The 26,429-nt window shown below is 45.1% G+C and overlaps 1 protein-coding gene across 1 annotated transcript; it reads left to right on the forward strand.

Moving 5' to 3' along the window:
- Positions 1-838: 838 nt before the first annotated feature.
- LOC125547140 (uncharacterized) lies at positions 839-25,721 on the forward strand. Its single transcript, XM_048711135.2, has 6 exons — positions 839-1,216; positions 1,304-1,423; positions 2,262-2,336; positions 6,491-6,587; positions 6,677-6,779; positions 25,654-25,721. Exons 1-3 carry the CDS (start codon positions 839-841, stop codon positions 2,265-2,267), a joined length of 504 nt encoding a protein of 167 aa, XP_048567092.1. The 3' UTR covers positions 2,268-2,336; positions 6,491-6,587; positions 6,677-6,779; positions 25,654-25,721.
- Positions 25,722-26,429: the final 708 nt, after the last annotated feature.

Below are 26,429 nucleotides of genomic sequence, written 5' to 3' on the forward strand. Positions count from 1 at the left end.
ATGTCGCCTGGGAAGACTGAAAAATCCCCTCATGGATGGCCCTGCACCGAGCTGACCAAATTGCCCAAAGAGTTACTATAAGAAGTACAAATTTCTCACGCGATAATGATTCCAGCACAATAAAAAGGCATAGTTTGGCACTTGGTTCAGCTGTAGAAACCAAGGCCCGAGCCATTTCCTCGTCAACTATAGCCCAGATGCATCTCGCCGTTGTGCAATTGATCAAGAAGTGTCTCCAGGAATCCAGTGAGCCACACAATCCACAAGAAGAAGAATCAGACATGTGCCTATGAGCTCTCACATCGTCTGTAGGTAACGAATGTTTAGAGAGCCTTCATAAAAACATTTGTACTTACTTGATTTCACTAAGAAAACTCTATGCGTATCGAAGTGCCAGCTCCAGAAATCTTCGATTGATCTCGTAAATAATTGTTCTCATAGCTATGCTTGGCAATTTCATGTGTGACTCGATTGGCCTTCTGAGGATAATTTTTTAATATGTTGCACATCACGCTTATTAGTATTTTTTGAGACAACGTCACATTTACCAGTAATCTTTTAAAAAAAGTTGACTTTTTCAAGCAGAAAAAGTGTCAAGGTGGCAGAGGCACGCGTCAAGTGGTGAACGTCCTGCCAGATGATTAGAGGTTGTGTGTTGCTGATCAAACTCGGATCTGACGGCTGCCCGTGTGGCGGAACTTAACGCCTGATTGGCCAGCTGATTGTAATTGTTTCCCCTTTTTTTAATGATCTGCTTTTTTTAGAAGAATTTTTTTTTTGAGAATTTTAATGCTCTGCTGGGAGCTAACCACCCCCTCCCGCTTATGGGCCGCGGCCTATGGTTGAGACGGTATCCAAAGTCGGGGCGCACAGCCCGGCCCAATCTCTCCATAAGCAGGGCCTCTCGTGCGAGACAAGGCCTGCCGCAAGAAAGGAAGGAAGGGGGAGACCGACGCGAGGAGGAAAAGAGAAGAAATCTATCGCCTCCGCCGCCGCTACACATCCACGCCGTCGAGAACCACTTCGGCACCGCCGCGGTCGTCAGCGAAGACTTCGGCGGCCTCTTCTCCGCCGACACCGCCGACCAGCTCGACCTCGAATTCCCAACCTCTCTGCCCTAAAGAACCACTTCGGCGCCGCCGCGGCCGGCAGCGACGACTTCGGCGGCCTCTTCTCCGCCGACCAGCTCGCCCTCGAGTTCCCCACCTGCAACCACGTGCGTGAGCCTTCCCCTCCCTCAATCCCCTTTTCTCTCCGCCGGCCTCTGATCCGTTTGCGCCCCTTTTTCGTTTCCCGGTGGCAGTTCCATGGGTTCCAGAAGGCGACCAAGGAGATGGTGAAGAACAAGAAGGGGACGACCACGCTTCTCCTTCATCTCCGACAAGGCGTCATCGTCTCCGCCGACTCCCGGGCCAGCATGGATGTGAGTCCCCTGTCACTTGGCCTCGCATTCCAGTGCTAGGGTTTGGTGCCGCGGGGATTCGATTTGCTGGCTTTGATGCGTGATTTAGGGTCGGGATGTTTATATCTCCTAGCGAAATCTGGCTCCTTTGTCCGTTGATTATCTCTGGGAGGGCAATTTGGTGGTCAGGGGTGTGTTTCTTTACTCTTGCGTACCAGGGCATGTACATTTTCATATATAGTAATTCAGGGCAGTGATTCATACTTCTATGAAATCTCAAAGCAACTTGATTTGGGTGTGAAGAACTTGTGCTTAGGTTCTAGTGTACAACAGAGAAAAACATACCACAACCTCACAATAGCTGAGCCACCAATTGCAGTGCCATTATCTCACACCAGTTGTGGTGACCGTGCTTGGATGTGGCGGTTCATTTGGATTACGTGGTGAATACAAAGACACTGATTGAGTTTGGATGCTAATTATCTGTAGGAACTGAGAAGGGAGGTAATCTGTAGTGGGATTGGTAATGATAGAGAGTTGTGAATTGATGTGATACTGATATCACACACACAAAAAAGATAGTTTTGCTAATACTTACTATTGAATTCAAGTCTGCTTATCTGAAGGTCCAACATTTATGCATATTGATTTGTGTCTGTGTGGTTCGGAGAATCCAATAGAAAGCTGCCGTTATTGTATAATGTCTATTTTTCCACAAGTGCTGATCCTTCTGTAAAATTGCCCTTGCATGTTTGTTAGTCGTTGTAGAAGGCTCTTGCTTGATGCAAAGGATCATCACTTAAACATTCATCAGAATGTATTTCTGTCCTTGCATGATTCTGTGTTTTCTGTTCTGCAGCTTTAATCCCTACATGCGGAACCATGGCTTGTGGGGCTGCTGATTCCCAATTTTGGCATAGAAACTTGGGTTAAGGTAAAATATCACCTGCTTGTGTACTTGCATCTCATATTTTGCATAGTACTAGTTGAGTGCCGTGTGTTGCAACGGCATATTATATTTATCTTCTTCAGCGTCTACTATGTTATCCGTCTGTCTATCCACGTCCCATAGGAATACAAGCTTCATTCTCCCTCCTTTTTTTACTCTTGCATGTCCATGAATTTTATCACAGCTCCATCTTTTATGTGTTTCCACTTTGCTCACCATTGCTCATGGGTGTTGTCACTTGATACGGAACAAGAAATTTATGTATATAGAAAATAAGTTCTCAGGATTGTAACTATACAAAACACCATTTTCCTTCTCCATTACCCGCCTCTGCCATCACTCACTTTGTTGCAAAATTTTAACTGTAACCATAAACTTCTTGTAGTGAAAGTTTATTGAATATCATAATTACCAAGTTGCAACTACCACAAAATGATTTTAACTACTAATATAAGACCTTTTGTCAATTATATTTCAACCTACACTATTTAAGTATTATTTCTCTGTGCTCTTACTAAGTCTACAAAAGCAAAATACACAATTAGCAAATCTAAGTATGCTCTAGATATTCATCATGTGAGACAATAGGTGAAAAAGACCAGCAAAGTAAAGTATCATTCCGGAAAGAAAAGATATCAACATCGGATTTGAATCTTTCACATTTTATCACAAAGAAAGACAGCTAAAAACTCACTTCCAATGGATGTTGTCGTGGAATTGTCACGACAGATGTCCTAGTGTGAGGACTTGGTCGTGAGGCCAACACATATATGTGGTAGCTTGAGAGGGGTTGAGCGGAATCGAGAAACGCAACACAAGACAAGGGTTTAGACAGCTTCGGGCCTCGGGAAACATTATCCGGTAATAACCCTACATGCTGTTTGTGGTCCCATTATCATCACGAGGGAGTCGCCGTAAACCGGATCTCCTAGTTATGTCTAGTCCTAGGATTCTTTTTTCTTCCTCCCTCCTGGGGTGCCTTGCCCCTCCTTATATAAGTTGAAGGGGCGGTTACATGTAGAGTTCAACTCGGATTAAGACTTCAACTATTCTGATTTCTCTTCATGGGCTTCTTAACGTCTTGGGCTTTATAACGTCTCGGGCTTCATAACGTCTCGGGCTTATTAACCCCAGTCAACTCTGTCTGCCGGGTTATGACTGTCTGCCGGGTTATGATTGTCTGCCGGGTTATGACTTCCTGCGGTTTACCACCTGCCGGTTAACCATCTGTCTTAACTATCTGCCTTAACCATCTGCCTTAACTCTCTGCCGGTTTACCAAGTCCCAGCCGGGTTATAACTCTGGCCGGGTCATACCGCGGGGTATATCCCCAACAGATGTGGCACAAACAAAAGGGACCAAGCAGGACTGAGTGCATGCCTTGTCTTCTTCATCTGCATAGATTGATAATGTACGGTCTATGTATAGTTGATTACACTTGAACTATCTTGTATGGGAAAAAAACATTATTCAGATATTTTTATTTTATAATTAGCGTGTGAATTTTCTTGGGGTGGGCAGTTAGTATAGGTATATATTCTGTAAGGATTGGGTTGCAAATGATGCAAATTCACATGAAGTTTAATATAATGCAAGTAAAAGTTGTATAGACTCACAAAATAATGGAACTTTTTGTTCTTCAGGCAAGCTGGAATGTTCTTGCATCATCAGTGAATGTGCTGCTACCCATAATATTGATTTTAATTTTAAAAGAAATAATTAGACATCAAAATAAACTCACGAAATAATAGCACGAACAATACCACAATTGAGAAGTACGCTAGATGGTCTCTCCTAAAATAATTTTGTGATATTAAGTGAGCTAAATCATGAGTTTCACATATCTCTCTCTTGGTTAGAAATAGTTTTGTACTCCCTCCGGCCCATAATATAAAAGATCATTTTGCAAGGTGTTTTAGCTTGCAAAATGATCTTATATTATGGGACTGAAGGAATAATTTACAGGACATGATAAATCTAAAATAACATTTATCTTACAAATGTGAACATCTTTTATATTGTAATAGTCAAACTTACATCTTTTTTACTGCATGTTTGGTAGTTGGACATCTGTTTACGAAAGGGAAGGTAGCATACTTGTGGCTGCACAAACAATTATATTGTTTACATCAAGCTAAAAGAATGACTTTTTTTTTACTTGCTAGACTAAAAGATCGATGGAAAAAATATTTCTCGAGTTGAACTCTTATCAGTTTTACCTTGACAAAGAGGCAGATCATTAATTTTGCAACCAACATTTCATTTGCGTGGTACTCGGCAATCTGCACCGATGTGAATCCTATATCCCATCAATTGAGTTTTCCACGACAATCTATCTGTGACTATAAGTCCCGTGTTGCTATCTGAACTGTGTGCTACCACAAGTGAAATCCACCTCGAATTACCTATTTTTGGATCGCATTGATGCGCAATGGTTGTAGACATAATCCAGTCTTCTACTGATGAAATACCGAAACAATGTTAGTAACTCTGTTAATGTTAAATACGCATAAGCAAAATATCTATCAAAACTTCAATGACGACATGCCTGCAACATTCTTGAATTTGCATTACTAAGTACTCCCTCCATCCCAAAATAATTGTCATTAACTTTGTACTAAATCAGTGGCACTTACTTTGGGACGGAGGGAGTATATACAGAACTGAAGTTTAACCAAGAACATTACATCATTGCATTTCTTTACAGAATTAGCCCACCGCTGTGATTACAATGCTAATTGTCGTAAATTTTAGATTCAACTATGTTATACTCCCCCCGTCCCAAAAAGCTTGTCTTAGATTTGTTTAAATACAAATGTATCTAGACATGTTTTAGTGTTAGATTAGATTCATCCGTATCTACATAAATCTAAGACATACTTTTTGGGATGGACGTAATAGAACTGAAGGTGCCTACACCAAGTTTCTCCAAGGTTTCTGAAGACAGCAAAAATAAGAAAATATTTGCCCTAAGATTTCTCCAAGAAATGCATACAAGGAGCAAATTTAATATATTGATGTAGATGACTTTAATCTTCATGTAAGGTGGATCAACTGCCATACAGGAGGGTACAGGTACATGCTCATAAACTTGGTTGATGTTGCCGTGGCTCTAGCCTTATTTCTTGCCGCTGGTTTCTATGAACAAGAAACCAACAAAACTAAAGCTTACTTTAATAAAGTTTTAGCTGCAGCTAGAAAAGAGCCGCCAAGCTCTTGTACATTTAGTCGACGGACTTTAAAGAAAAATCATGGATAAATGAAGAAGTTAGATCTGGCCATATAGTGCAAGAAACAATTAGTGAGCGAGAGAAAAGCTTAGTGATGAGAAAGAATACGTTGGTATTGAAGACAAACACCATGGAAGCCTTAACAGATCTACTCTTCCACCCTTTCGGCGGCCGCCCAAGCACAGACCATGAGAACTCCAAGAATCTTGACCCCATGGCCCATGTACAACTGGAGTAGCTGCTGCACTCGGAGTCCTGCTGCGGTGCCACTGTTCGATGCGCTAGGAAGCAGGTATAAATGAAGGTCGTACATGACATAGAAGATGGCGAGCTACATCTTGCATGTACAAACGAGGGCGACCTAGGCTTGTGTTCGACAATGCAGTTCTTGGTTGGTGTGTCCGATAGCGACCAGGGCAGTGATGCGAGGCGGCGATGACTGAACGAGATAGTAACCCTAGCTGGTCGCGCTCGCTCTTCACGAGAGGAAGAATAAATCAGATTGGGTCGAGCGAGTCGATGAGGCTGGGAAGAGAGTGGGCAGGTCCACTTGTCGGCGAGAATTTGGTTGAGAGAGGAGGAAGCGACACATGAACATGCGAATAGACGTACCATGACCTACCATCACAACCGTACTCCCCTTTGATAGTAAAAGATAGTAAGCATAACAGTAGTTTCTTCCTTCAGAGGTTCATGAGCTCCATGAGCTCGTGAACAAGCGAAGAATCTCTATTGCTGGTTCTTTGAAGACGTTGGCTAATATCCTTTATTTTTATATATGGTGGGATGGTACTTCCAATTGGTACAATGATTGTTGGATTTGATGGAACCGTGAGTGGCCCTTTGACATATTTTAGTGTCGTTAAGATTGTACTTGGTATATGCTTAACAATTCTGCCCTTTTTCTAGGGTCCAGACTTGATACTATGTTGATAAGCGAGGGTGCAAGGCTCAAGGGAAGCCAGTTCTCTAACTCTCTGTATGCTTATGGTATCTTGGACGAGGGGTATGTTCTTTTATACCTCTATATGTTGCTTTCTCACTGTTCATATTATCTTGAAGTTGCATCCCTTATGTTTGTGTTTTACATTTCAGTTACAAATTCAACGTGTTAGTTGAGGAAGCTACTGACTTAGCATGGCGGGCTTTTATCACGCAACATTCCATGATGGAGCAAGTGGTGGTTGTATTCGTATTGGTATGCATTCTATTTCGTAGTATCTATCCTAATATTTGTTTTGTTCACTCGATAAGCATGATACATCATGCATGCATATTTGTTAAACACCTTATCATTATATCTTTTGAAATCTCAAACACAATTGTTTATTGAGTTACATTTACTTCCGTAAGTTTTTGACAAAGTTCAGAGATTATTGTATTTTCCATCATGTAATGCACAAATAGAGATTACCGTCTAGACGATGGTGATAAATTAAACCACACCCTTCTGTTTACAAATGTACAGGGTTGTAGAGTATAGACATGGGTCTAGAATCTAGTGAGACCTACCTAGGATTTCTAAAACAATATAATATAATGGTTACATGTAATTACATGCCTAGATTTATTCCGTTTTTATACGACTTACATGTTAGTAGATTATAAAAATATGGTGTGATGTATAAAAAAATATGGTCAATGCATGTCTAGTGTTTGGGTCAAATTATTATCTGAAAGTCGGGTTAAAGTTTATTGAGAAAAGAAGATTATCGTTTGGGTTTGATAGAGTATATGACTATATCCCACTTGGTTGTCGTGGCCCACTTTGGAGAAGAATACACCAACCATTTTGGTAGTGAGCCTAACTCATCTCAACATGGCCCACTTTGGAGAAGAATACACCAACCATTTTGGTAGTGAGCCTAACTCATCTCAACTATTTTGGCCTCATTCCCCTAATACGCTAGACTATTTCACTTATTCACTTCACGATTCGAGAGAGGGAATGCCAGCGGCCATGGCACCATTGTACCCCCGGCCATTCATGCCACTTGAGAGGATGAAGGCTCTTGCGGCATTGTCCGAGAGGCATTAGCGCTAGCTAGTTTGCCACCATCTGAGCCGTGGCAGCAACGCCATAGGGCATATAGTGGAGGGTAGAGCTGGATGGTGGCGTGCCGACGTTGCAGGAGGAGGTGCACTCGTACGGGCACTGCAGTCTGGTTCTTCTTCCAAGCAATCAGAGAACCACTAGAAATGCACAGTAAGCAGAAAATGAACAACGGTCCAAGGGATCACTAGCCCACATAGCATCTCAATATGCCTGGGAGCTGTAATGAAGAGGAACGGGGAAAGACTATACAATGAGGGATCGTGCCATGAATAATCAAAAAACACGAAGAAGATAACTATAGTGAACCAAGGTGGGGGCAGAGACGAACTGACTCAAAATATGGACATGATAGGAGATATCCGGGCGAGTGATAGTTAGAAGACTCCCAACAAGATGACGATAAAGTGTCGAAGCTGACAAAGGGTCACCATCAATAGCACGGAGGTGAACATTGAGCTACATGGGAGTCAACGGTGTGCTCATCAGTAAGAGCAACATGAGCAAGATCCTGGATTACTTTTCTTGACCAAGAAAAGACCTTACTCCTAAGAAAGTAGCAAAGTGGGCCAAAATCAGACATAAGAATGTGCTCATTAAGACGTGCCTTCACAAAGGCAATATACTCTGCGTCTTTGCTAGTGGTGAACATGTCATCAACTTATAGAAGAAGAGTCCCGCCAAGAGCAGAAAGGTGGACAAACAACGCAGGATCATGAGCACTCGCTGGTTGCAGCCATCGTAGAGGCAAAACACTCAAACCAGTCTCGTGGGCTTGGTTCAAGCCATGGAGAGCGACGTGGGCTTGGTTCAGGCCATGGAGAGCGACGAAGACGACAAAGCATGTCGTAAGGAACAAACTAGTGGTGGTGGCTGCATGTAAACCTCCTCGCGTAGCTCATCATTAAGAAATACATTCTTGACATCAAGTTGAGATACAGATAAGTGGCGAATGTGCGAATAGTGGTCATATGGTTCACATGAGCAAAAAGTCTTTTTGTAATCAAGACCACGGTCCTCCTAAAAGCCACAAGACGAGTTTTGTAATGCTCAACGGAACCATCGAGCCATCAGAGCGAGTCTTACTTAACCTTGTAGACCCCTTACAAGTGACAGGACGAACAAGAAGAGGAAGAGAAACAAGATCCCACGTGTCGCTGCGCTCAAGAGCAACAATCTCCTTTGCCATCGCAAATTGCCATTTCGTATAAGCAGCAACATTACGACAAGAAATCGGCTCAAGAACAACAGTGTGAGTGCTTGAAAAATCAGGGCGGTCAATTGGCAGAAACCGATGAGAAAGCAAGCCGTAAGTAGGGTGAGACAGGGAAGATGGCACATCAGTTGACACATGCACAACACGCGGTCAACGAGTATAAAAGTGAGGAAAAGATGGATGACCATGAGGAGGAATCATCGGGGTAAACTCAGGTGCTGGAGACGGTGATGGTGTAGAATCCTGTGATAAGCGAGGTCAGGAAATCATAGGAGGTAATGATGTTGGATCTGTTATAATCAGAGAAGTGAATGGATAAGGGATCAATAGGAATGATAGGAGGGTTGAGAAAATTGTAGAAAGAGATATCCTTCACTGAAAAGGTCGAGGAAGATGAATGCGTGTAGAAGGGACGAGACTAGTCGAAAGTCGTATACCGAGAAATAGGCATTCGTCGATTGGCGTGATCTCAACAACGATATCCCTTATGCTCATTGCAATATCCTAAGAAGACCCTTAAAAAACCGAGCAGTTAGTTTGGTGCGTTCATGAGGGGAAAGAAGAACATAGCATACACAACCAAACAATTGAAGCGCTAAATAATTGGAAAACACTCAAAGTGGCGCTCCAAAGAAGCGCCACCCTATAGGGAATATGGATTGTTGAAGGTTGATGACATAGATGGAAGTGGGGACAGACTTGACTGAGAAGTGCGGCGGAAGATAGAGCAGTGACCATCAACTAACGTGCCGTCTCAAGAAGGCGACGATGCTTGCGCTCAACCACGCCATTCTGCTCAACCACTCCATTCTGAGCATGAGCACTAGGATAAGAGAATTGAGCAAGAGTACCCTGCTCAGCAAGGACTCAAAGCAACAACTTGGAGATGTATTCTCCACCAGAGTCATCACAGAATATAAGACATCACTACGAGAAGAAATAAAGTATATCCAGGTGTGTTGAGAGAAGTCATCTATAAAGATCGTATACTAGCGATGACCTCCTTTCGAGGCAAAGGGAGATGGACCCCAGACATAAAAGAGAACAATGTCGAAAGGATGCTGAGACACTGTCTCGCTATGAGCATAAGGTAACTGTACCTCTTTACCAAGCTGACAACTCTGGTGGTTTAGAGACACCGTTGGAGACGGATCGAAGAAGACCACGTCAAACTAAGGATGAGAGATGAGAGCCACACAAGTGACTCCTAGCGATGATGCAACCGCTGAAAATAGATGTTAGACAAGGCAACAGAGGTGGAGAGACTGGCGGCAGTGGCAGCAGAGTTACTTGGTGCAGCATCCCACGTGCCTGTGCACTCTTCGTTACCTGCCAATCCGGCTTGGTGTGCTTCTCCTATTTGCGGGTTGTGTGGCACGCACTTGATTAAGCACCCCACGTTCTCCTACTGTGCGTCCTTGGCCCTGGCTTTAGGTAGCGCCTGTTCTCGGCCTGCCGTGCATAATCCAGGTACGCGTCGACTGTCCAAGCTCTTGCTCACCATTGGTGTTGCTTGAGCGTGCGGTTATGGTGTCGCCCAGCAAGGGAGCATGGGATGTGGGATTGAGACAGTTCACATAGCAACCCACAGCAAGGCAAAGGATGCCCATCCAGACTGGCAGGGAGCGGAGGTGGACATAAAGGTGGACGTTGAGTCTCAACAATGCGCTCGTCAGTAAGAGCAGCACGAGCAAGAAGATCCTGGATATACTTCTCTTAGAAAACAAAGAAGCCATCAGAGAAGAAACCTCATTCTCAAGGAAGTAGCGAAGAGGACCAAGATCATACATGAGAAAGTCACTATGACGAGCCTTCACGAAGGCAATGTAAGAGTTGTCCTAGTGATGATCGACATATGGAGCAAGTGTCAGACACAAGTTGGTTGGTGGACAGAATATGCAGGATCATGAGCAATCACTAAAAACCAGCCGCATTCATTGCTGAGATGAAGCGCTCAAACCAGGCACGCGAGGGGTTTGCTTAAGACCATATAGGGAGCGACGAAGACGAGAAACCATGCCATCCGGAAGAGAATACCCAGGTGGTGGCTACATGTAAGCATTATTGACATCAAGTTGAGAGATAGCCTAGTGGCGAACGGAAGCCACAACGGAAAGTGTGCGAAGAGTGGTCATCTGAGCCATACAGGAGCAAGTTTCTAATTGTAGTCATGACTTTGTTCTCACCACTAGAAGAGCTTCGTAAAGCTCAAGAGAAACATCAGTCTTACCCTTGTAGGTCCACTTACAAGTGATGTGACGAGCAAGAGGAAGGGAAATGAGATTTCACTAGCCGACGTGGGGAAGAGCATTCAATGCCATTATATGCTGCCATTCTGGATGAACAAAAATGTCACGATAAGAAGTCTTCTTAGGAAGAGTAGCGCAATAAGCATAGCAGTTAATAGGAAGAAGTTAACGAGCTCAGAAGCCAGCCATTAGTAGGCTGTAGGTTGATCTGGAGGCGATGTGTTGCCAACAGAAGAACACGCGGACAATTATTGTAGTGAAGTCAAGGAAGATGAGCAAAAGAAGGAAGATGAAAAGACGAAGTGCCAAGAGTGACTCGACTAACAACTGGTAGGTAGTTCCATTTGACAGTAAAAACATGAGTAGGGAAATCTAGATGTGGAATACCCAAGTGGCGGCTGGACGTAAACCTCCTCACACAACTCACCATTAAGAAAGACATTCGTAACATCAAGCCGAGACACAGACCCGTGACGAATAGAGGCCACAATAAGAAGTGCGTGAACAATGGTCATATGGCCCATAGGAGCAAAAAGTCTCATTGTAATCAAGGCCATGCTATCGCTGAAAGCCACGAGTCACAAGATGAGCTTTGTAATGCTCAAGAGAACCATTAGAGCGAGTCTTAACCTTGTAGACCCACCAAGTAATGGGAAGAACACGAGGAAGAGAAACAATATCCCACGTGTTGATGCGCTCAACGATAGCAATATCCTCTATCTATCATGGCAAGGTGCCATTTGGTATGAACAACATCAAGATAAGAAGTCTGCTCAAGACAACAGCGCCAGTGTTTGAAAGACTAAGGCGATCAGCATGCGAAAGAGGACGAGGACGCATGCCATAAGTTGGCTGAGACAGGGAAGATAGCGCATCAGTAGACGCATCCACAACACACGAATGATGTGTATAAAACTGAGGCAAGAGGCAAATATGAAAAAATACGAGCAAGAATCATCGAGATAAACTTAGGTGAAGAAGACAAGGAAGCCACCGGTGATAAATGTGTTGAATCGTGTGATAAGCAGGTGAGGAAATCATAGGAGATGATGGTGTTGAATCTTGAATAATCGGAGAAGCAAGAGCAGTACAAGGAATGGATTAGGGCTCAACAAAAGTGATAGGAGTGTCGGGAAAAGTGTCGAAACAGATGTCCTCCACTGAAAAGGTCGGAGAAGATGGACGTGGGTAGAAGGGCCGAGACTCATAAAAGGTGATATCCCGAGAAATAGTCATCCGGCGGCCAACATGATCCTAGCAATGATATCCCTTATGCCCATTGTTGTATCCTAATACACACTCAACGGACCGAGCAATAAGTTTGGTGCGTTCATGAGGGGCATGAAGGACACAACAAACACAACCAAACAATTGAAGCGCTGAACAATCAGGAAAAGATCAAATAGACGCTCGAAAGGAGACCACCCTACAGAGCAGTGGATTGGATTGTCGAAGGTTGATGAGTTAGATGGAAGTGGAGATAGACTCGGCCTAAAAGTGTGGCAGAAGAGAGGTAGTGTCCATCAATAGATGAGCCTTAAGAAAGTGATGATGCTTGCGCTTAGCCACGCCATTCTGAGCATGAGCACCAGGATAAGAGAACTGAGTAAGAGCACCCTGCTCAGTAAGGACTCCATGCAACAACTTAGAGATATACACTCCATCGGAGTCAACACAAAACACATGAATTGGCGTAGAGAACTGAGTGGAACCAAGGCGACAAAACACTTCTATAGATAAGACCTCACTATCACTACTAGAAGAAATAAAAGATATCCAGCTGTCTAGAGAAGTCATCTATAAAGATAGTATACTAGCAATGACCTTTTGAGGCAAAGGCAGATGGACCCCATACATCAATGAGAACAAGGTCTAAAGGACGCTGAGACATTGTTTTGCTATGAGTATGAGGTAACTCTACCTGCTCACCAAGCCGACAACCCTCGTGGTTTAGAGACATCGTCGGAGATGGACCCAAGAAGACCACATTGAACTAATGATGAGAGATGAGACCCACAGAAGTGTCCTAAGGCAATGAGGCCAATTCTGAAAATAACTGGTAGACAAGGCAACAGAGGCGAAGAGACTGGCTGCGAAGGCAGCAGAGGGACTTGATAGCATCCCATCTGCCTGTGCACTCTTTGTTCCCGCTGGTCTAGCTTGGTGTACTTCTCCTGTTTGCAGGTTGTGTGGCACACACTTGATTAAGCACCCCACGTTTTCCTATTGTGCGCCCTCGGCCCCGACTTTAGGTAGCGCTGTGTCCTCGGCTTACCGTGTATAATCCAGGTATGCACCGACTGTCCGTGCTCGTGCTCGCCATTAGTGTTGCTCGAGTGTCCGGTCTTGGTGTCGCCCAACAAGGGAACACGAGATTTGGGATTGAGACAGTTCACATAGCAACCAGCAGCAAGGCGAAGGATGCCCATGTAGACTGGTAGGGAGCGAAGGTGGACACAAAGGTGGATGTTGACACCATAGGAGTCTCGGCAATGCGCTCGTCAATAAGAGCAGCACGCACAAGAAGATCCTGGATATACTTCTCTTAGGAAATAAAGAAGCCAATAGAGGTAGACGAAACCTCAGTCTCAAGGAAGTAGCGACGAGGACCAAGATCAGACATAAGAAGCTCAATATGACGAGCCTTTACAAAGGCAATGTACAGTTGTTGCCATTGATGATCGACATATAGAACAAATGTTCGACCATGAGTTGAATGGTGGACAAAATGTGAAGGGTCATGAGCATCCAAAAAACCAGCCATAGTCACCATCGAGACGAAGCGCTCAAACCAGACATGAGGGGTTTGCTTAAGACCATATAGAGAGCGACAAAGACGATAGACCATGCCATCAAAAAGAGAATACCTAGGCGGTGGCTACATGTGGGCATTCTTGACATCAAGGTGAGAGACTAGTGGCAAACATAAGCCACATCGAAAAGTGTGTGAAGAGTGGTCATCTGGGCCATATAGGAGCAAATGTCTCATCCTAGTCATGACCATGTTCTCCAGTTGCTTTGTAATGCTCAAGAGAACCATTAGTCTTACCGTTGTAGACCCACTTACAAGTGATGAGACGAGCACGATGAGGAAGGGAAATGAGATTCCACGTGCCGATGCGGGCAAGAGCATCATTCCTCGATGCCATCACATATTGCCATACGGGATAAGTCATCTCGGAAAGAGCGGTGCAATAACCATAGCGGTCAATAGGTAGAAGCGGGCGAGCTCGGAAGCCATAAGTAGGCTGAGTTAGAGGTGGTGCGTTGCCAACAAAAGAAGATGTAGTAGTCAAGGGAGATGGCCCATGCGAAGAATGACAACATTTTTGAAATTTGTGAACATTGTTCTAGAATCCGCGAACATATTTTGAATTTGACGCGAACATTTGATGAGTTCACGTATTCTTGTATATGTGAATGGTTTTGTGTAGTGCATTTTTTGAATTCACGAACTTGTTTTGAATGCGTGAATTTTTTGAATATGTGAACAATTTTGGAATTCACAAGTTTTTTGGAATTCGTGAATATTTTTGAATTAGTGAACATTCTTTGCATCCACAATCTTTTTTGGAATTGGTGAACGTTTTATGTATTCGCAAACATATATTTTGAATTTGTGAACATTTATTGCATTTCTAACTCTTTTGTCAAATTCGCCTTATATGTTATTATATTCTAAGTGTTGAAATGTATATGTGGATTGCCTAGCCCTTTTCATTAGTTTGGACTTTTGGTTGAGTGAATTGTCTAGCCTTTTCCATTATTTTGGACTTTTGGTTTGCATTGGCTGGTTCATGAAGCTTAACACTAAGGATATGGTGTGATGTATAAAGAATTATGGTCAATGATATATTTAGTGTCTGGGTCAAATTATTTTTTGAAAGCAAGGGTTAAAGTTTGCCAAATAAAAGAAGATTATCATTCGGACTGGATAGGGTATGACTAAATCCCACGCTATCCTGTTTGCATCAAAAGCCTGGCCTACTTTGGAGAAGAATGCACCACTCATTTTGGTAGCTATGACTCATCTCAACAATTATGTTTAGGCCTCATTCCCTTAATACGCTAGCCATTATCTCATTTCCCATATTTCTCTTAGTCTCACTCCAAAACACTTCATGATCACCATGTGCCACATGTGGTAAGCAATTCAAAAAAAAAACACTTCACGATCCGAGAGAGCCATGGCGGCATTATCCCCTCCGTCCGTTCATGGCACTTGAGAGGATGAAGGCTCTTGCGACATCGTGCGAGAGGCATCGCCGCTAGCAAGTTTGCCACCATCCTGGACACGACGGCAATGCCGCAGAGCATATAGTAGAGGGTGTAGGATGGTGGAGCAACGACGCTTTGGGAGGAGTTGCACTCGAACAAGGGCAATGAAGTCTATTTCTTCTTCTTGGCAAGTGGCAGCCAGATTGACAAGACTCCCAACAAGATGACGCCCGACAAAGATTCATCCTCAGTAGCACAGAGGCGAACATTGAGCTCCATGGGAGTCTCAACAGTGCGCTCATCAGTAAGAGCGGCACAACCAAGAAGATCGTGGATTATATTTCTTGAAAGAGGGCAAAGATCAGACATAAGAAACTTCTTACTAAGACGTGCCTTCACAAAGGCAATATACTCAGGGTTGCCAGTGATGATCATGTCATCGACATATGGCAGAAGATTCCTACCAAGAGCAAAAAGGTGGACAAACAGCGTAGGATCATGAGCACTCACTCAGCGGCAGCCACCGCAGAGGCAGAACACTCAAATCGGGCATGAGGGGCTTGCTTAAAGCCATAGAGAGAGCGATGAAGACGACAAAGCAAGTCACCAGGAGCAGAATAACCAGGTCGTGGGTGCATGTAAACCTCCTTACGGAGCTCACCATTAAGGAAGGCATTCATAACATCAAGTCGGGACACAAACTAGTGGCGAACAGAGATCATATGGTTTGCAGGAGCAAAAAGTCTCATCGTAATCAGCACCATGCTTTTGCTGAAAGCCACGAGCCACAGTACGAGCTTTGTAACCCTCAAGAGAACCATCATAGCGAGTCTTAATCTTGTAGACCCACCAGGTGACGGGACGAACACAAGGAGGAACATAAATAATATCCAACGTGTCGATGCGCTCAAGAGCAGCAATCTCCTCTACCATCGCAAGGTTCCATTTGGTATGAGCAACATGACAATGAGAAGCTGACTCAAGAAAAGTAGCGCCCACGACCAAGGCAGTCAACACGCGGAAGCGTAGGAATATGCAAGCCATAAGTAGGCTGAGATGGGGAAGATGGCACAACTCATAGATGGCGTGTATCGAAGTGAGGAAAAGATGGAAGAATATGAGTAGGAATCGTTGGAATAAACTCAGGTGATGGAACTAGGAAGTCACCGGCGATGAATGTGTAGAATCCTATGATAAACGAGGTGAGGAAATCATCGGGGATGATGCCGTTGTATCTGCAATAATCGGAGAAGCGGGAGCAGTACGGCGAGTGGATAAGAGCTCAACTGGAGTGATAGGAGTGTTGGGAAAATTGTGGAAAGATATATCCTCCACTAAAAAAAGGTCGAAGTGGACGCGGCTAGAAGGGACGAGACTCATCAAAAGCCATATCCTGAGAAATAGGCATCTGACGACCAACATGATCCCAACAATGATATCCCTTATGCTTATCGTTGTATCCTGAGAAGACACACTTAAGGGACTTCGCAGTCAGTTTGGTGTGTTCACGAGGGGCAAGAAGGACATAGTAACACAATCAAACAATTGAAGTGTTGAATAATCAGGAAACGATCGAAGAGACGCTCGAAAGCAGCGCCACCTGACAAAGTAGTGGATGGAGTTTGATGAGATAGATGGCAGTGGAGACAGACTCGACCCAAAAGTGCGGTGGATGAGCGGTAGTGACCATCAAAGCACGAGCCGTCTTCAAGAAGCTTATGATGCTTTGCGCTTAGCCACGCCATCTGAGCATGAGCACCAGGACAAGATAACTGAGCATGAGTACCTCTCAACAAGGACTCCATGCAAAACGCACATAGAGAAGTGAGTGTGAACTATGGCAGATATACTCTCGACTAGAGTCGTCATAGAACACACGAATAGGCGTAGAGAAGTGAGTGTGAACTATGGCAGCAAAACGCACATATATAGATAAGACCTCACTACGAGAATAAATAAAGTATATCCAGGTTTGTCGAGAGAAGTCATCTATAAAGATAATATTCAGGCAAAGGGAGATGGACCCCACACATCAGAGTGAACAAGGTCAAAAGGACGCTGAAACACTGTCTCAATATGAGTATAAGGAAACTAGATCTGTGTATCAAGGAGACAACTCGATGGTTTAAATACGTTGTTGGAGACGTATCCAAGAAGACCAGTCGAACTAATGATGAGAGATGAGAGCCACACAAGTGACCCAAGGTGATGATGTCACTACTGAAAATAACTCGTAGGTAATACAACAAAGGCGGAGAGACTGGTGGCGGTGGAAGTGGAACTTGATCCAGCATCCCATGTGCCTGTGCACTCTCTGTTCACCGTTGATCCGGCTTGGTATTCTTCTCTTGTTTGCGAGTTTTGTGCCACACACTTAATTAAGCACCACACATCTACTACTATGCGCCATTGGCCCTAACTTTTGGTTGCGTTGTGTCCTCTGCTCCGACTGTCCGAGCCCCTTCTCGCCATTGGTGCTACTCCACAGCAAAGCAAAGGATGCCCATCCAGATTGACAGGGAGCGGATGTGGACACAATGATGGACGTTGACTCCATTGGAGTCTCAACAGTGCGCCATCAGTAAGAGCAACACGAGCAAGATCCTGGATATACTTCTCATATAGGAAATAAAGAAGCCATTAGAGGTAGAAGAAACCTCAATCTTAAGTAGCGAAGAGGACTAAGATCATACATAAGAAACTCACTATGACGAGCCTTCACATAGGCAATGTACTTAGTCGTCACCAGTGATGATCGACATAAGTTTTTGGCCATGAGTTGAATGGTGGATAGAATCTGCAGGATCATGAGCTCTCATCGAAAAACTAGCCACATTCACCACTAAGGCGAATCGCTCAAATTAGGCATGAGGGGTTTGCTTAGGTCCATATATATAGAGAGAGAGACGAAGATGACAAAACAATGCCCTTAGGAAGAGACCCAGGTGGTGGCTACATGTAGCCATTCTTGACATCAAGCTGAGAGACAGACCAGGAGGAAGAGAAACAATATCCCACGTGCCGATGCGCTCAATAGTAGCAATATCCTCTACCATGATAGGGTGCCATTTGGTATGAACAACATCAAGATAAGAAGTCGTCCCAAGAACAACAGCGCCAACGCTTGAAAGACTAAGGCGGTCAACAGGCAAAAGCGGACGAGGACGCATGCCATAAGTAGGATGAGACGGGGAAGATGGCAATCAGTAGACGCATCCACAACACGCCAATGACGTGTATAAAAGCGAGGCAAATATGGAAGAATACGAGCAAGAATCATCGAGATAAACTCTACTGATGAAGACAAGCAAGCCACCGGTGATGAAGGTGTAGAATCCTGTGACAAGCGATGTGAGGAAATCATAGGTGATGATGCTGCTGAATCTGGAATAATTATAGAAGCTGGAGTAGTATGAGGAATGGATTAGGGCTCAACGAGAGTGATAGGAGTGTCGGGAAAAGTGAGGAAACGAACATCGTCAACTGAAAAGGCTGGGGAAGATGGACGCGGTAGAAGGGATGAGACTCATCAAAAGCCATATCCCGAGAAATAGTCATTCGATGACCAACATGATCCTAACAACGATATCCCTTATGCTCATTGTTGTAAGTTTGGTGCGTTCACGAGGGGCAAGGACACAACAAACACAACCAAACAATTGAAGCGTCGAACAATCAGGAAACGATCAAATAGACGCTCAAAAGGAGACCCCCACTCTACAGAGCAGTGGATTGGATTGCCGAAGGTCGATGAGATAGATGAAGTGGAGACAGACTTGGCCCAAAAGTGTGTCGGGAGAGAGGCAGTGACCATCAACTGATGAGCCTTCTCAAGAAGGTGATGATGCTTGCGCTCAACCACGCCATTCTGAGCATGAGCACCAGGATAAGAGAACCGAGCAGCCCTACTCAGCAAGGATTCCACGCAACAGCTTGGAGATATATTCTCCACCAGAGTCATCACAGAATACAAGACTAGGCATAGAGAACTTAGTGTGAACCATGGCATCAAAACACTTATATGGATAAGACATCACTACGAGAAGAAATAAAGTATATCCAGGTGTGTTGAGAGAAGTCGTCTATGAAGATAGTATAGTAGTGATGACCTCCTTTCGACGCAAAGGGAGATGGTCCCCAAACTTTAAGAGAACAATGTTTCCAAGAGAACCATAGGAGTCTCAATAGTGCGCTCATCAGTAAGAGCAACATGAGCAAGAAGATCCTCTTAGGAAACAAAGAAGCCATTAGAGGTAGAACAAATCTCAGTCTCAAGGAAGTAGTGAAGAAGACCAATATCAGACATAAGAAACTCACTATGATGAGCCTTCACAAATGCAATGTAGTTAGAGTTGTCGCCAATGATGATTGGCATATAGAACAAGTGTTCGACCACGAGTTGAATGGTGGACAGAACTTGAAGGATCATGAGCGCTGGCCGAAAAACCAGGCATAGTCACTACTGAGACAAAGCGCTCAAACCAGGCACGAGGGGTTTGCTTAAGGCCATATACAGTGACGAAGACGACAGACCATGCCATTACGAAGAGAATACCCGGGTGGTGGCTACATGTAGGCATTCTTGACATGAAGCTGAGAGAGAGAGGGAGGGAGGGAGCGAGAGACTAGTGGCGAACAGAAGCCACATCAAAAAGTGTGCGAAGAATGACCGTGTTCTCACCACCAGACGAGCTTTGTAATGCTGAAGAGAACCATAAGAGGCTTAATCTTGTAGACCCACTTATAAGTGATGAGATGAGCATGGGGACGAAGGGAAATGAGATCCCTCGTGCCGATGCGCGCAGGAGCATCAATCTTCGCTGTCGTCGCATGCTGCCATTCGGCACGAACAACGATGTCAAGATAAGAAGTCGTCTCAAGAAGTGTGGCCCCAGCCTAACCATAAGCGTCAATAAGAGGAAGTGGGCGAGCTTCTCAAGAAGTGCGGCCCCAGCCTAACCATAAGTGTCAATAAGAGGAAGTGGGTGAGCTTGGAAGCCATAAGTAGGCTGAGCTAGATGCGGTGCGTTGCCAACAGGAGAAGATAGTAGTCTATGGAGATGGCTCATCAGAAGAACCCAGAACACGCGGACGACCAATGAAGTAAAGAAGATGAGGGGGAATCAATAGGGAGGCCTTAGGGGATGAGCTACGGGAGGTAGCCTCAGGTAATGAACGGGGTGGGATTGGTGGACGAGGGAAAATACTTTAGTGATAGGTGTATTGGAAAAAGTGAGGAAACAAATATCCTCAATGGGAGAGGCCAAAGGAGAGGATGGACGAGTGAACGTAGGTCCTTAAGGTTTTGAGGACGAGGCATTTCTATTGCCCGATGTCGAATGACAAACCCTAGGAATGCCTTACGAGACCATGAAGGCACACTTCAATAGGTTTAACACATGTTGCCTTAGGCGGTCGAGTACGATTTTGAGATGTTGAAGATTTTCTTCATAGGATACCACCTTTACAATGAGATCATCTACATAACACTCGACAATCTTATGTGTTATCTCATCAAAGATCTTAGTCATGGCACGTCGATATGTAGCACTGGCATATAAAGGGTGAGACTCATCAAAAGTCACACCCTAAGAAATGTGCATCTGACGCTGACAGAATCCCAACCCAATACCCTTGCTAATCACTGTAACCTAAGAAGACGCATTCAACAGACTGAGCAGTTAGTTTGCTGCATTCGGCGGCGGGGGTGGGGGTGGGGTGGGCAAGAAGAATGTAGCAAATGTAAGCAAACAAAGGAATCATTGAGTTGTTAGGAGAACGACAAAAAAAAGCTCTAGAGGAATGTCACCTTGTAGAGCAGAGGAAGGATGAATGTTGATGACATAGGTGGAAGTAGAAACTACCTCAACCCAAAAGTGAGGTAGAAGAGAGGTGACAATCATCAACGCACGAGCCACCTCAAGGTGACGATGCTTGCGCTCAGCAACACCATTCTGAGCATGAGCACCAGGACAAGAGAACTGAGGAAGTGTGCCCTGCTCAACAAGGAATCTGCCCAGCAAATGAGAGATACACAAGGATTTCGAAGCCGCTGAGTTCCACATGGAGCACACCTTGCTCCAGCAACCATGCATTGCCCATCGTTGGCTATGTCGGTCCTGCTCTCAAGGAAAGCGCGAATGCACTTCTCAATCTTCGCAAGTAACCATAGAGGTAGTTTTATGGCGATGGCTTGATAATCTGGGATGGAGAGCACTAATTTGAGAAGCCTCTCATGTTGAGTAGATTCTCAATCCAAGTGGGGAGGAAGTTGAGAACTTTGTCTGGAAGAGGCTGCAGGTGGACCGTTTGAATCTTCTTGCACGACAAGGGGAGGCTGAGGTAGGTGCACAGGAGCAATGAGAAAGCACATACGAAGCTTAACTTGATCACCTAAATCTGGACGATGTTGTAGCAGTTTGGCGCAAAGGAGCACTTGTCAAAGTTGGTTCATAAGTTTGACATGCCACCAAGATCAGGTTGCTGCACGTCGAAGACAGGAGGACGACCATGTCGGCATCGTACAATGACATGAGGTGCTTCACGTGATGCCAGCACGATGGCTCCGACATGACAACGCTCTTTACATGGACCAACAAGGCGTCGAGCATCACCAGCACAAAAGAAGAAACAACAACGACAAAAGGTGGTCATGTTGCCACATGCCGCGATAGTGAAGAATATGCCTTCCGTGCACCTTGTTGATGATGACTTTTGAGGATGTCCATGGTAGAATCATTCAGACCCGCTTGGTGAATCTGCCGCCAATGTTAGCGTGCCACGCGATCATAGGTGGAAGGGCCATGAGACTGAACCGAATGCCTTCGCAGTGTCAACCTTGAGCATGAGGGTTGCGATCTGGCGTGCAAGCCCTTGTCGGTGAGCATGAAGGAGCTCGTTGCTCCAATTGTAGTTCCGACCAACGAGGTTGATCTCGCGAACCTCAAGGTCATCAAGGAAACGGTGAAATTTGACCATCTATCTTTTTTTAGGTTAGCGTTAATCTTATCCCTTGCCTACTAGATAAAGTAGTCACCGGTAACGACCCAAGGACCATGGTGCAAGGAGCGGAACTCATAGCTCTTGGAGCAAAGCGAAGTGATCTGCATCAGCAAAAGGACCATATACGGTTGACAATCACCAAGGGGTGCCTGAGACGAACACAGAGGGCAACGGTTCGCGTCAGTACATTAAGGCCCCGCACATTTCAAGAAGACCACGCCGAACGAAGGACAAGAGACGAGAGTCACACAAGTGACCAAGGCGATTCGCAATGCTGAAAAGAGTTGGTAGACAAGGAAACAAAGGTGGAGAGACTTGTGATGGTGGCAATGGAGGGAAGGTGAAGCTAGTCAAGCTCCTAGAGGCCCTAAGAGTCAAGGCACCGGGGGCCAACACCTAGGAGAGCACTAGTGTGACGTTCTGGAACAAAGCATGAGTCAAAGTCGAGAATTACTCGACAACCAGAGTCAACAATTTGACCACCAGAAATGAGTTGCATGGTAAATCGAGGGACATGAAAAGACGAAATGCTAAGAAGTCCTTGGTCATTAACCTAGAGGGATTACCTGTTAGGAAATATGCAACTTGTATTTCTAGGTGGCCATATGCCGTTACACACAAATGTGCAAGTGTGTTACAATATGCAAAAAAAAACATGATAGAACGGGCAAAATACAAAGGGTATACGGCTAAATATATAACTCTTAAGCCCCCCCTCCCCCCAAACTCATAATGGATCAACACCAAGTTTGGAGAGATAGAAGTCGTGTTGTGCTCTAGTCTGGGCCTATCTAAAGAAATCCGCCAACTATAACTCGGAAGGCACATATTGAGGAGCAATAACCTGAATCTTGCACAACAACATACACAAAGGAAGCATCAATATGCTTGGTGAGCTCATTCTTCATAGAGTCGCTCACAATACTAAGAGCACATGTAATGTCAGACAAGAGCAGAGTGTAGTGACAGAAACACCAAACATCTGAAGTAAGCACCTTAACCAAGTCACCTCCGCCGTCAAAGGAGCCATAGCTCGCGACTCAGCCTCTACACTCGAACGTGAAATAACAGTATGTTTCTTTGTCTTAGAGGCAATGAGAGAACCACCAAAAAAACACAGTAAACAGAAAGTGAACAATCCCAGGGATCACTAGCCCACGTAGCATTTGAATAGGCTTGAAGTTGTAATGAACTGGAGCAGTGAAAGAATAGATAGTGAGAGATCATGCCACGAAGATCACGAAGGAGGTGACTATAGTGAACCAATGTGGCCGCAGAGACAAACTGGCTGAAAATATGGACATGATTGGAGATACCTGGACGAGTGACATCTTGATAGACAAGACTCCCATCAAGATGACGATAATGTGTCAGATCAGACATGGTCACCATCAGTAGCACAAAGGTGAACATTGAGCACCATGGGAGTCTCAATAGTGCACTCATCAGTAAGAGTAGCACGAGCAAGAATATTCTGGATATATTTGTCTTGGGAAATACTCCCTAAATTTTCTCCAACAAGTATTTCCCGACGGAGGGAGTAAAGCCATTAGCGGTAGAACAGACCTCTATCCCAAGAAAGTATGGAAGATGGCCAAGATCAGACATACGAAAAAGAAACTGCTCACTAAGAAGTGCCTTCTCAAAGGCAATATACTCAGGGTCGTCCCAATTGATGATCATGTCATCAACATATAGAAAAGAAGAAGAGTTTGACCACGATTAGAAAAATATATCCAAAAGAAGAGGCTGGCAACGATAGACCTGGCCATGGGCAGCCCGGTCGGCCTGACCCGGCCCGACCTTGTCCACGGGCGTGCTCGGGCCTAGATTTCAAGCCCGACGGCCGGGCCAGGCCCGGGCGTCCCAATACGACATCGAAAAAGAAACTGCTCACCAAGAAGTGCCTTCTCAAAGGCAATATACTCAGGGTCGTCCCAATTGATGATCATGTCATCAACATATAGAAAAGAAGAAGAGTTTGACCACGATTAGAAAAATATATCCAAAAGAAGAGGCTGGCAACGATAGACCTGGCCATGGGCAGCCCGGTCGGCCCGACCCGGCCCGACCTTGTCCACGGGCGTGCTCGGGCCTAGATTTCAAGCCCGACGGCCGGGCCAGGCCCGGGCCCTTCATATTCGCGCATTAACGAAGAGGCCTGGCTTGAGGCCCGGTGGGCTTTTAGCGTCATGGGCCGGGCTCGGGCTCGATTTTTAGGCCTGATAGCCGGGCCGGGCTTGGGCCTAGGTTTTTTGCATCGGGCTTTGGTAGGCCCGGCCCGACAGATGGCCAGGTATAGACAACGATGAGAAAAATATATCCACCAGAAGTAGAAGAGACCTTTATCTGAAGAAAGTAGCGAAGGGGGCCAAGATTAGATATAAGAAACTGCTCACTAAGACGTGCCTTCACAAAGGCAATATACTCAGGGTCGTCGCCATTCATGATCATGCCATCAACATTCTAACCTATAATGAGGCTGGCCAACTCAGCCTCCCAGGGCTCCCCAGATTGAAGCTTCGTTGGCCGTTCGATTGAGTTGCTTTTGGCCAACTGGTTCGTCTCGGAGATTTGTTATGCTAGTTTTCACCACGCGGTTAATTTTCAATATCCCTGACCGATGGGTTCGTTCTTCCTCCCTAATGGTCGGGTGAGCCCTTCGTGGGTGGGAGCGACCCTATCCTCACACGCTGCATGTTGTGCCGCCCGTATTTGGCGTCTCCGCTTTTGCGTGCAACCCCATATGAACCCTACCAATCATGTATATGTCCCTCCTCCATCCCTCGTCTATCGATGTCCATCTCCATCTCCTATCCGGCCTCCTCTTGTACCTCCTGTTTTCCTCATCCTTGCCTCCCCATTGCTTGCCCTTTGCCTGGATCGGGCGCAGGTTGTCATCGTGGAAGACCAGGGCGACAGGGTCTTCACTGTGGGGGTGGAGGAGCAGGGGTGGTCATTAAGCTAGCGGCAGGGGATGAAGCAGCGAGGCCCGAGCTCTAGGCGTTGCACACATCGCGGGGTGGAGGAGAGGCTGGCGTGGGGCGCGAGGAGCAGCAGGTGGGGAATGGTAGGGCTATATCTCCCATTGTCCAGCACGGGCCACTGAAGAAGATGAAGGGAAGCCAGGGCTTCTCAAATGGCGGCTGCTCCTCTCTGGCTTGGACCAGAAGCCAGGCAGCTGCGTAAGTGCAGAGAAGCGAGCAGAGCAACTGGCGCAGCCACCTCCCCCCCTCGCTTGCTTCCTCCTCTTGGAGCCCCTGTTCCAGTTCTCTCTCTCTCTCTCTCTCTGGATTTGCTTATGAATTGACTCGTGTTGTTGATTGCTTTGCAGGTTTGGGTTCAGATAGAAGAGCTCCATGCTTACAAACTTTTGGGATAACCGAGTTTGTCAATGCCAAAGTATATGATGGTTTCTCCACTTCCACACCATGATTTGCAATTTCCCCTTATGATGCATTGATACCATTCCATTGTGATTTTTCTGCAGAAAATAATCATCGGGTTTTCAAGTGTAGGCATCATGTGAAAGCCCAGTTAGTGTTCCTGGTTTATGAATTTAAGAATACATTCTCATCTCCCTTCTGTCTATATTCCATTATTTTAGATTTATAAGTGCTTTAGATGATTCTTGAGTGCCTTGTGCAACCTTTCCATTTCAGGCATAATTTCTAAGTTGTATGGCATCCATCCCGATAATTTGTTCTGCACCATGCTGCCTCATGTAGGATTTTTGTGCTCGTGATCTACTTTGCTTAGGTGACCTGCTCCCAATCCTTCTTCCCCTCCCCTCTGACCTCTCTCTCTGTATGATGTTTGATATGTGTTTTGGTTCAAATTTGACATGACTTTTTGGTTGATGCTTGGTTCAGAAAGGAACAAGTTCTAGAATTGGTAGTAGAGTCCTATGTCATCCTTTGTTTTTTTTGTCAGGATGAATGCTTCACAACAGGTGTATGGAAGCACAAAAGTAGACTCATATAAACTACAGTTGCAGTATCAGCAATAAGCAAGGGACACCTCACATGTTTCTATCAAAATTGTGTATAAATTTAAGAGCTTAGCAAGAGAATAGCATCTCTGTTCCGGGAGAAGAAATTTAAGAGCTTA

This window comes from Triticum urartu, chromosome 3A, assembly GCF_056163025.1.
Source record: "Triticum urartu cultivar PI428250 chromosome 3A, HENAU_Tu73, whole genome shotgun sequence".
NCBI lineage: Eukaryota > Viridiplantae > Streptophyta > Magnoliopsida > Poales > Poaceae > Triticum > Triticum urartu.